Source organism: Amblyomma americanum, chromosome 4 (genome assembly GCF_052857255.1).
Source record: "Amblyomma americanum isolate KBUSLIRL-KWMA chromosome 4, ASM5285725v1, whole genome shotgun sequence".
NCBI lineage: Eukaryota > Metazoa > Arthropoda > Arachnida > Ixodida > Ixodidae > Amblyomma > Amblyomma americanum.
Window position 1 is genome coordinate 96389299 of NC_135500.1, and position 12629 is coordinate 96401927.

Here is a 12629-nt window from a genome sequence, read left to right on the forward strand (position 1 = left end):
ACCACGCTCACTGCTCGTTTCGCCCTTTGCGTGCAGACTCCTAAAGGACAACCAGGACGTAGTTCTCGCCGGAAAGCGAGACGCACAGGTGTTCCTCCCCCTATGCGGCAAGGCGAACGAGCTCAAGTGGTGAGTCTGGCGGCGTTTTCCGCTGAATGACCGCGCCACGAGGACATAACCCCATTATTCGCGTCCTGTGCTCACAACAGCAGGGCTGCAAGCGTTAGTTGAGGAAGATGTTATTGCTTTTGTTCACTGTGCATAGTTAACATTGCACTTTGCTCGAGCGTTACAGGTGCTGTCCACGACTGTGATAGTTCGTCCACAGAGTGACAGTGTACTGAAAAACAAAAAAAAAGCGTTACAACGTATAAGAAGAGGAAGGCATGCATGAGAATATATGGGCACCAAGATTTTGCTCAAGAACGCGTAGCGAAATCTTCGTGTAGAAGAAGGAAAGTACTCTGATGAGGGACAGATTTCAGGCGGCAAGAACAAAAAAGGCTTAATCGTCAGGTACGAAGCTAAGAAAAAGCACCCTTAACTACTGCGCACATTGGCTGGCGAAATTGCTATTTGTGGTGCATCGCGTTGAGCACAAATTGCACTCTGATCTTAAACGGATCCTCCCAAATGCGACGCTTTGTGTCTTCATTGTAGTTTCTCGGCATTTATCGCCGCACTGGCACTGTGTCTACTTGAGCTCTTTTATATATATATATCCACGCACGTATACCACTCAATTATTATCGTCTGTCCATCTGTTACAGTGTGTGTAAACTAATAGCAATAATAACAATAATTGGTTTTGGGGAAAAGAAAATGCCGCAGTATCTGTCTCATATATCGTTGGACACCTCAACCGCGCCCTAAGGGAAGGGATAAAGGAGGAAGTGAAAGAAGAAAGGAAGAAAGAGGTGCCCGTAGGGGAGGGCTCCGGAATTATTTCGACCACCTGGGGATCTTTAACGTGCACTGACATCGCACAGCAAATTAATGGCATCGCAAATCAATAGTCGATGTCAGTTATGTGCGTAGCCCGCTGCGTTATGCTGTTGTCCTGAGTGGAAGCCCTCCACTGCGCACATGCTTCCCATCGTAAATCTGCCGAAGTCGACTTCGGAGAGCACTATTGTCAGCTTGCGCCCAAAACTAAAACTGTGAACACGCCAAGCTTTTACGTCAAGTCCACGAAGCGGAGGAGCTTGTTAGCTAAAACGTTTTTAAAGCAAGTTCGTCAATAGACACTCCAAATAAGCACATTTGGCAATCGCGTACTTTCAATATAGCAAATCTGGAATACACATGGGGGAAGAATCAGAGTTTGCACACAAACGCAATTGCAGAACTCATATGTCCAGTCCGTGCGCGCTTCGCTCTGGCTAGTTCGCTCACAAGTGCTCACAGATCAAAAAGAAATGGGCTTGGGCGGGGTATGCAATGCGAAGGCAAGATAAAAACGGACTGGAGACGAAGAAAGGGCAAGCGTAGCAGGGGGGTGGCAGAAAGAGGTGACCGCAGCTGGCAGAGGACAGGGTTAACCGGAGAGACATGGGAGAGGCACATGTTCTGCAGTGGACGTAGTCTGGCTCATGATGATGATGATGAAGGGTTAGAATGCGCCTTGCCCACGCGTAATACCCCTGTCACACGGCCAGTTTCAATCACCCTCGAGTCGAGGGTCTTCGAGATTCTCAATCGCCATCGAACTCGCCGCTGCCACACGGCAAATCTCAATGGCCATTGAAATGGTTCTCGTGTCTTACGCCACAGATGAGTGGCGCCACAATCGATACTTTGGATTTAGCAAAAATAACAAAAATAGTTGATAAATGTATACTAAATGCTGAAATACAGGCATACGCGAAAGTCGTTAAAAACCCTTTTAGTTGCACGTACGCGACGTACATATGCATACACTGCTGTAGCCACTTTAATACAAGACGAGCCAAAACCAAGCCAGTCCAACTGCGTCGGAGCGCTGCTTCGTCAGGCTTAAGACCGGGGAAATCTCCATGATATCTGAAAAACAAGAGCTATTTTTCTCTTGAAACTTTATGCGAGAGTAAGAATGGGCAAATCGAAGGCGAATATAACAGCTTAGAACACGATATTGCTTTGAGGGATCAGCGACGAAGCTGTTATCGCTGTGAAGCGGGCGGGCAGGGTGCCGCCATGTTGTCAACGTTAAGTACGCAAGCAACGCAAAGACTGCAACGCAAAATGAATGCGCTTAATGCGCTTAAAACCAGTCTAATATAATTTTAAAATAATTTTACAGGCTGATTACATTAAATTTTATGCGAATAATGTTTGTTCATGTTTTTTCATCGTGAATGTGTGGTGTACGAAAGTGAGCTTGGCGCCGCTCGGAGCAACGCTAGCAACCTTGGGCAGCGCTCGAAGGCCCTCGAAATCTCGATGGAGTTCTGCTACAGTGAACTAGAATATTTTCGAAAATATTCTAGTTCACTGTAGTTCTGCGCTACTCCGTTGACTCGATATGTTATTGACTCGATCGCCATTGAAACTGCCCGTGTGGCAGCGCTCGATCGCCTTTGAGTCGATAGACTATCGGTTCGAGGGCCCTCGAAATGCCCGTGTGACAGGGGTATTAGGTTCACTCAGTGTGCTGTGAGAGACGCGAGCGTGTCGGTGAAGCACGGGACGCCAGCAGTGCAGCTTGATAGGCGCACTTTGGCGTGGGGAAAAAAAGCGAAATTTTTGTGCCAATTTGGGGGCGTGTTACCTTCGATTGTAGCCGTTTCTTGTGTGAAGCTTTAGTTTACCGTCGCGGTGCGGGAGAGGCCAGTCATCTGCAGTTGTTTGTGTTGTGATCGCGGAATTGAAACGCGTCGCGACCGAAAGAATCGGGCACCAACGAAAGTTGTCGCGGTTGAAAGGGTTAGTTCGCTTCGCTCTGATTAGTAATGCCGCTAACTTACCGCCGCTTCCGAGACAGTAGAGCCATAATGACCATAATGTTAATACTCGTCCTTGTCGTCTCCGCGTCCGTGTAAAATTTTTTTGCGTAGTACCTTTGCTTAACCATGTATAACCGACTCTAACAACAGCAAGCACTCTTAATACTGAACACCAGGTATACTCAACGTAAGCTCTATAGTTCACCTGCCGTTCAATGAATAAATCCTTCCTTAACCGGCAAGAGCCGCGCCCTTTAAAATTGTTGTCAGCCGCTAATCGAGCCCCGTAGCATCTCTTTTCTCTGGTGCTTTTGATACTTGCGGCTCATTTCTCACACACACACAGTAGACGGACGTGACGGAAGCGAACAGTCGCCGAAACCAAGGAGCATAGGGGACGTTTAATTTATTATTTGTGGTCTTCAATATTGCGAAATTAATATGGCAAATATTTTAATAACTGATGAGAAACAAGAATAAGAAACAACCATGTGGTGCCGGTGGGATGCGAAGCCATGACATCCGAATTTCGCGTCCGGTGCTCTACAAACCGAGCAACGGCGACGTCTGTCCAATCTTCTGCCTTCGGGGGTATTCATGTTATAGTGTAATGGAACATTTAGAGTGTTCACCAGCGCCACCCTGGTCAATAGCGACGGACGTAGTAAGTCCTGTATTAACGTGAGGGCCACAATAGGAACGTGGTCGAACGACGGTGGTGAAGGAAGCTGTGCGAGAACACTCTTATGCTACCCATGTCATCAAGACTGCCAGAATCAAGGCCTTCCTTAAACTGTTAAACAGCCAAGGGAAGGGAAATGAGGGGCTCGTTATGACATACATATGGAGGAAGCCAAGAGTCACCGAAACTAAGAAGCATGAGGGATGTGATGCCGGCCACGAATATCTGTGGCTGAAGTACTACAGTAGAGACCTCACAGCAGATAGCTGCAATGCGAATTCTTGCACCGAGAAAGTGCGCTTACCAGGAAGAGGCAAGCCAATAAGTACTGCATACTTAAAAATATTGGTTCATTCGCAACGTTCAGCTGCATGTGTTTTCTGAAAAATAATTGAAAGTTTAAACTCAAAATTATTTTTTTTCTGCGTGGCTAGCATTAAAGCCTGCACTGAAAAATAAATGAGGGTGACTAGGACCAGCTTGAGCAGTGTCAATTATTTACTATTACTGGCTCTTTATAATAAAATAACAATTGAAGTGAAAAATGTAACTAGCCGCCGCATCTGCCATCGAAACTTGAAGCACCTGAGCCGCGGCTAACCTGAGTAAAAGGACAGGGAGAGAAGAGGAAGAAGGAAAGAAAGAGGTGAGCGATAGAAAGAAAGGATAGCAGTGTCAAAGTGCATTTCGTGTGAGTGGAGTTCTTGAAAAGAAAAGCAATGACATAATGGCTTCTTCTTTTTACATTTGCGGTATTTGCTTCATCTTGATTAGATACTCTCAAATTCAGATTGGATAACCGTAACCTTCAGCATGGAATTGACACTTTTGGCACGAGAGTCCGAAGTATTTCTTCTGACAGCCACCTTTAACGTCCAGGTTTCTCGACCTCGGACACCGCGTGGTCGGCGTGGAGTTTGTCGAAGACTGCGTAAGCGAGTATTTCACGGAGAATAACTTTGAAGCTGAAGAAACCACGTGTCCAGTTGCCGGCTGCAAGGTTCTACAGGTGAGATTTGTGAAGGAGGCAGGACTGTAGAAATACGCTGCGCCGAGCTCATCGAAGTCCTTGGCTTGTTCTGCGCTTTTTCCGCTGCCCAGCCGGACTAAAGTCGTGCACAGCAGTTGATCGATATAAAGCATGTAACCGATATTCATGCCCGGCGTACAAAAATCAGGATATAGTGCGAAGTGTAACCAGGTATGGAAAGGAAAAGAATGCGGCTAACGTTAAACGAACACTGTGGAGAAGACAGAATTGCACATATGGATAGTCTACTGCGTTCTAATGGCAAAGACGTTATTTCCCCTGAAAACGGCCGTTTTATAAGCTATAAAAACACAAAAAAAGGATAATTAAAGGTATGTAGCGCAAATGTTTAAGCGCTAGCTGCGGGGTATGACAGCAAAGAAGGAAGCCGGGCGCTGGACGAGGGGGGCGCTGGTGCCCATCCTTGTCTGGAGTTGGGTTTCGACCCAACGACCTCCCGCAGCCGAGGCGACGCCCAAGCCACTATGCCACTCCTCGCCTTTCACCCTCTTCCCCTCCAACTTTCCGTTTCTCCTCTCTCTTAAGAGCAGAGGGGGATTCCCCTCTCTCCACTTTTCCACCTGCCAACCGAGGCAGGTGGCGCTGCGGACGCGCCGACAACGACGACGGCACGAAACTAGAAAATTAGCTAAATATTAGAGGGATCCTTAGTCTTCGCCTTAAGGATATAACGTGAAAGAGTTATTGTTTATTTGCTTTATTCCTAGTTAGCATCTTTCTAATTACCCACACTCATTACCGTACATCAGTAGGCATGCTACACCACGTGATACACCACAAGGCCTCCCTTTAGCAAAGTCCAGCGAACATGCCTCAGTGTCCTAGTAATAGCGTGTCTAAAGGTCATGGGTTGATTCCCAACTAATTATCCGAATGTTGGTTTCAACGTAATGAATTCACTTTACATCCTTATATGTCATAATGGCATTGCAGTCATGGATGACCTCACAGCTTAACTCGAGTTTTAATCGTTTCCGTTCCACAGTACAACGTGTGACGTTACAACCGTATCAGCCAATCCTAAATTAGCGTGACAACGAGCACGATTCTTCCTCCTAACGTACGCTCTAACGTTGTCGCGTTAAACCATCTAACGCTCTAAAATCAAATAGTGCAAGGTATCGCCACCGCCCGCCATTTTAGCAAGCGAACGTGGCGCGCCAAGAAAGTTTCCTATTGTCCGCGCGCCACTGCGGCTAGGCCACACATCAATTCACTTCCAAACAGTGATCACGGAATCCTTTTCGGCCTTGATGTCATCAGTTCGAATCGAGTGGCGAGAAAAAAAACTTTTCATTGTTAAATACAACTTTCTCGGTAACAAATTCTCCTTTTCTGCCGAGCAATCACCAGGATGATCAGAAACGGCCATAGAATCGATTTTTACTAGCAAAAGTTTGATTCCAGAGTTGCGACAACGTTAAAGGCCCCATTGTCCAGAAATTCCGGTGTCGGTGATGTCGCCGTTGTGAGCGAAAAATCACGAGCATGGCTCTGACAGGTGCATGGTAGAGCAGCCCAGGAGGTAGGTAAGCCACCTGGATCACGTGGCATTGCGGCGTCATCATAATTCGCCCACGGTGGCAGGTGACAGTTATATTAATGATTGGTCGCTCAGGAAGAGCAGCCTGCAGGTCTCACAAGCCCCACCGCTGGGAGCACCTGCCATCGCAGGGCAGTGGCGCATCACTTAACCACTGCACGACTGCACCAGGAGGGTTATGAGGACTCCCAGGGATCTATGAATGCAAAATGACCTTCCGCATATATGGGAGGGAGATGGAACGTAATTTAATAAAAGGAAAGGTGGAGAGGTTGGCACATATATGGGAATTAGCCAAACACGCTATCGCGTCATACCCCTGAAGCGGCGCGTAAGTGTCCTGTCAATTTTTTTTCAATCAAGGCGATGAAATTCACGTGGGCGTATCATTTAATGCATAGGCGGAGATCTGTGGGCGAAACAACAAATTTCAGTCGAAGAGAAACGCAGCCGGCCCGACGTCGAAGAGTGAAGTGAGGGCGTTAGAAAACTTGCGTGCATAAAGTGGTTGCAAATGGCGCAGGACCTACCTGACAGACCGGGAGTGGCCTTAATCTTGCATCGAACTTTTACTATGATGGTGATTGTAGCATAGTAAAAATTGACGAAGCAGATCCGCTCCGTTAAGCTGCAGCTGTCGATCACATTGCGCTCATCGCTTCATCCACAGCTCCCACTAACTGAATACACATCTTCATGAATTCGCACACTGCCTGTAGAAACTAGCTTTTTTTTTTCAGAATGCTTTTTCTTCCTCGACACGGCAGTTTCAATTGGTTTGGGCACCAGGGCATTCATTAATTAGTACCTGGAAACGAGCTTCCTCATACGCTAGTCTGAGAACTACACTGACGCCAGATGACGACTCTCCCATTGTCCAACCGGCCGCGTTCTCTACCCAGCACGCATCAGAACAAACGCACGCTACTGTTAACACTACCCTCCACCACAACCTGTGCTCAAGCGCTGAGAAGCAACTCAGGCGAACACTTGACACCAAAACTTCCCACTCTATACTTTCTCACTCTTCATCCTCTGAACTTCCCCAGTGTCCGCACTGTCCTGATCAACCCGCTTTTCACCAAGTCGTTTGGCAATGTGCACTCTTCGCCAAAAGTCCAGAGGGCAGTGTTCTGCTAGCACAAGTGTTCTTCTTGCCCTACTTAAGTTTACGGCTAGACGGGTGCCCTGACCGCTCCACTATTCATGAGTTGGAAAGCATGCCCTATGGCCTGAAGACTTTTCATGAGCCTACATCTAATTTCCTCCCCCACCTCTCTCTCTCCTGGGACTAGCGGCTGACCGACTGTCCGCTGACCAGCAATAGCTGGTGGACCGCGCCGAGGCTGTGGCGACCACCTATGAGACCCCAGACGAGGGGCAGAACCCTAGAAGACCAAGCAAAAGGATACTATAGAAATAAGAAGCACGTCATCATCATCATCAGCCTTACTACACCCACTGCAGGGCAAAGGCCTCTCCCATGTCTCTCCAATTAACCCTATCCTTTGCCAGCTGCATCCACCCTTTGCCTGCAAACTTCTTAATCCCATCCGCCCACCTAACCTTCTGCCGCCCCCTGCTCCGCTTACTTTCTCTTGGAATCCACTCCGTTACCCTTAAGGACCAGCGGTTATCTTGCCTTCGCATTACATGCCCTGCCCAAGCCCATTTCTTTCTCTTGATTTCGACTAGGATGTCATTAACCCGTGTTTGTTCCCTCACCCACTCTGCCCGCTTCCGATCTCTTAACGTTACACCTATCATTTTTCTTTCCATGGCTCGCTGCGTTGTCCTTAACTTAAGCTGAACTCTTTTCGTTAGCCTCCACGTTTCTGCCCCGTAGGTGAGTACCGGTAAGATTATGCTGTTGTACACTTTCCTCTTGAGGGAAATTGGTAAACTGCCACTCATGATCTGCGAGAGTTTGCCATATGCGCTCCACCCCATTCTTATCCTTCTAGTTATCTCCCTCTCATGATCCGGATCAGCTGTCACTACCTGCCCTAAGTAGACGTATTCCGTCACAATTTCTAGGCTCTCGCTGCCAATTGTGACCTGTTGTTCCCTTGCTAGGCTGTTGAACATTACCTTGGCTTTCTGAATGTTAATTTTTAGACCCATCGATCTGCTCTGCCTGTCTAACTCATTGATCATGATTTGCAGTTCACCACCTGAGTGACTCAGCAAGGCAATGTCATCAGCAAATCGCAGATTATTTAGGTATTCTCCTTTTATTCTTATTCCCAACTGTTCCCAATTCAGGCCTCGAAATACCTCATGTAAACATGCGGTGAACAGCATTGGCGAGATCGTGTCTCCTTGCCTGACGCCCTTCCTTATTGGAATTTTATTGCTGACTTTATGGAGGACTATAGTAGCTGTGCAGTTGCTATATATATCTTCCAGTATTTTGACATAAGGCTCTTCTACCCCCTGATTACGCAATGCCTGTATGACTGCTGAGGTTTCCACTGAGTCGAATGCTTTCTCGTAATCAATGAAAGCTATATATAGAGGTTTGTTATATCCTGCGCATTTCTCTATCACCTGATTGATAGTGTGAATATGATCTATTGTGGAATATCCTTTACGAAATCCTGCCTGATCATTTGGTTGATTAAAGTCTAATGTTGCCTGACTCTATTAGCGATTACCTTAGTAAATACTTTGTAGGCAACGGATAGTAAGCTGATCGGCCTGTAATTTTTCAAGTCCTTGGCGTCTCCCTTCTTATGAATTAAGATAATGTTTGCATTCTTCCAAGCTTCTGGTACAGTCGAGGTCATAAGGCATTGCGTATACAGGGTGGCTAGTTTTTCTAGCACGATGTCCCCTCCATCCTTCAACAGATCTGCTGTTACCTGATCCTCCCCAGCTGCTTTTCCCATTTTCATTGCTTCTAAGGCTTTCATTACTTCATCTTTCGTTACTGGTGGGATGACGCATTGCTGTGCACTGCTGTCTTTCTCATTAACGCTCTGATTACATTGGATACTGTACAGGTCTGTGTAGAACTCTTCGGCTACGTTAACTATCTTATCCATATTGTTAATGACATTGCCCTGCTTCTCTTAATGCATACATCTGGTTTTTACCTATGCCTAGTTTCCTCTTCGCTGTTTTTAGGCTACCTCCATTCTTTATAGCATGCTCGATTCTCTCCATATCAAACTTCCTTATGTCGGCTACCTTGCGCTTATTTATTAACTTTGATAGCTCCGTTAGTTCTATTCTATCGGTAGGGTTAGATGCCCTCATGTTTTGGAGCTTCTTAATCAGATCTTTCGTCACCTGAGATAGCTTCCCGGTATCCTTTCGAACTGTCCTACCGCCTACTTCTACTGCGCACTCCGTAATTATTGATGTCAGATTATCGTGCATTGAATGAACATCAAGATCATCTTCCTCAGTTAAAGCCGAATATCTGTTTTGCAGCGCTATCCTAAACTTCTGTGCTTTCCCTCTTACGGCTAACTCGTTAATGGTCTTCTTCACTAGCTTCTTCCGTTCCTTCTTCAAGTCTAAGCCAATTCTAGACCTTACCATTCTGTGGTCGCTGCAACGCACCTTTCCGAGGACGGCCACATCCTGAATGATGCCAGGTTTAGCGCATAGTATGAAGTCGATTTCATTTTGAATCTCACCATTGGGGCTCTTCCAGGTCCACTTCCTGTTTTCTCGTTTGCGGAAGAAGGTATTCATGATCCGTAAATTATTTCTATCCGCGAATTCGACTAATAACTCTCCCCTGCTATTTCTAGAGCCTATCCCATAGTCACCTACCGCGTGGTCGTCAGCCTGCTTCTTGCCCACATTCGCATTGAAGTCGCCCATCAGTACAGTGTACTGCGATTTTACTTTATTATTCTACGTCCTCATAGAAACTTTCAACGGTCTGGTCATCATGGCTGGATGTGGGTGCGTAGGCCTGCACCACTTTCAGCTTGTACCTCCTATTATGCCTAATTACTATAGCTGCTACCCTCTCGTTAATACTGTAGAACTCCTCTACGTTGCCAGCTATATCCTTATTAATAAGGAATCCCACACCTAGTTCTCGTCTATCCTCTAACCCACGATAGCACAGTTTGTGTCCGCCCTTTAGTACTGTATACGCCTCACCTGTCCTCCTAACTTCGCTAAGCCCTATCACATCCCATTTAATTCCCGCTAGTTCCTCAAACAGCACTGCTAGGCTAGCCTCACTAGCTAAAGTTCTAGCGTTAAACGTTGCCAGGTTCAGATTCCAATGGCGGCCTGTCCGGAGCCAGAGATTCTTAGCACCCTCCGCTGCGTCACAGGTCTGACCGCCGCCGTGGTCAGTTGCTCTGCAGCCTCTGGGGACTGAGGGCCGAGGGTTAATTGGTATGATCATAGAAGGTTGTGGCCAAGTACTACACCAGGGTGGCCAAATCCTGCTCTGGTGAGAGAGTGCGTTGTCGGTTCTTGTTACCGAGATCAGGCCGCACTCCAGGCCTGGTTATGCAATTCCATCGCCACGCGGATTTTTTTTTTAAACCCGGTAGAGAATTGCGCGGCACCAGGATTTGAACCCCGGTCCTCTTGCACGCGAAGCGGATGTTCTACCTCTACGTCATCGCTGCTCTACAAGAAGCACGTACTACTATACTAAGCGCCTCTGGCAGAACTATATCTTTAAAGTAATTTCTGCAGCTCTTTCCCGTGCCCGGAAAGTGATTACAAATGGCACCTGGCATGCTCCCCCCATTTACCAATGAGCCGGCTATGAGTATACTCCCAGAAAATCATCTGCGATTCAACAAAATACGTCGACACTCTTTCTGGTGCACGGAAAACGGTGCGGACAGATGACAGAAGGCATGCTTCCTATCCTGTGACTCCTGTCCGCTGTCCATTTTATTTTATGTCTGCCGAAGATCCCCTCTTGATGCAACATGGGGCATCGTCTGGCTGGGTCAGCTCCACCGACTGATCGTAAGCTCTGGTAAAATCTAAATCCTTGTTCTGCTTCTTTGAGCAGGTTTCATCGATTTCAGGATGCAGCGATAATAATCGCCGTTATCGTGACCAACCTATCAGAGTCTACTGAGGGACAGAACTCACTTCCAGAAAGAGCTTCTGCTGCTATTTTGCTCACGTCGTTACTGCGCGGCTCAACAACAGGACTGGTGTCGTTTCTAGCGTATTCCGATTGAAGTACTTATTAGGTTAATCTGCAACTGCTTCAGCATTTCCAGTTGGTGAGCTATCACTATAAACGAAACAATAACGAATTTGTTACCCATTGCGCGCTTCTAAAATTGTTTTTTTTTTTGGGGGGGGGGCGGGGGAGAAAATGGCGCAGTATCTGTCTCACATATCGGCGGACACCTGAAACGCGCCGTAAGGGAAGGGATAAAGAAGGGAGTGTAAAGAAGAAAGGAAGAAAGAGGTGCCGTAGTGGAGGGCTCCGGAATAATTTCGACCACCTCGGTATATTTAACGTGCACTGACATCGTGCATCACACGGGCGCCTTTTGCGTTTCGCCTCCATCAAAACGCGGCCGCCGCGCTCGGGTTCGAACCCAGGTACTCTGGATCAGTAGCCGAGCGCCCTAACCACTGAGCCACCGCGGCGGGTACACCTCTAAAATAAAATTTTGCTTTAGTATATATAACCTCAACTGACAGGAATGAGTCCTGAGCTCCCCCCTATGGTGTGCCCCACAGGCCAGGTGTATACCTTGGGCGTGTACAAGTCCGTCAGCTCTGATTTCATGGAATTTTATCACCTGAACGCGACCAGCAGCATGGTTATGTGAGTTACAATCGTTTTAAGGCGGTCAATTTTGCATAATAAGTCTCGAATGTTTCCAAGTCACCGCAGCCTGTAACCTCCGCGACCGCTGAGATGCACTGCGTCGCTGTAGCCCCTATCATGAGGTGTTCCTGAGGCATCGCCCTCAAGCTGGCGCCAGATTACTAATAGAGCCATGTTTACTGAGAACCTTGGTGCGCATAATCTATAACAATGACATTGGTTTGGGAACTTTTGAGATAGTTCGTTGACGGCTACTTCATCGTCATTATTAGCCGACCCGGTAAGGCCTTCGGTACTGGATTAATGACGTTAAACTGACGAAAAATCTAACCGACTGACGTCAGTGAATGGTACACCTAATCTGCTCTAATAGACACATTTGTCTCCACGCTATTTGTTTTTAACTCGCAGACCCTGGATCGCCGGCTGAAAATTTTTGTATGCAGCATTTTCGACTTCAAGAGGTAAGTCGTTTCACCGCGGCGGACAGTCTACAAGAAAAAAAACAAAAAAACTCGGAGGTCGATTACAACGTTGGTAGTGCGGCTGATCAGCGCGAGCTGGCTGCGTTTCGTGCTTTTGCGTTGTGTTGTGGCTTGCTTTGCTAACGCATATTGAGTTGTGAGAATCCCTCCACCGCCAAT

At 47.1% G+C, this 12629-nt stretch overlaps 1 protein-coding gene across 1 annotated transcript in view; it reads left to right on the forward strand.

The window, feature by feature from the left end:
• LOC144128144 (putative thiopurine S-methyltransferase) overlaps positions 1 to 12629 on the forward strand; it is a 39208-nt gene that overhangs the window by 16218 nt on the left and 10361 nt on the right. Inside the window, exons 2-4 of the mRNA XM_077661242.1 lie at positions 37 to 129; positions 4486 to 4615; positions 12397 to 12449. Of these exons, the coding sequence (XP_077517368.1) occupies positions 37 to 129; positions 4486 to 4615; positions 12397 to 12449 (276 nt within the window). The remainder of the gene's footprint in view (positions 1 to 36; positions 130 to 4485; positions 4616 to 12396; positions 12450 to 12629) is intronic.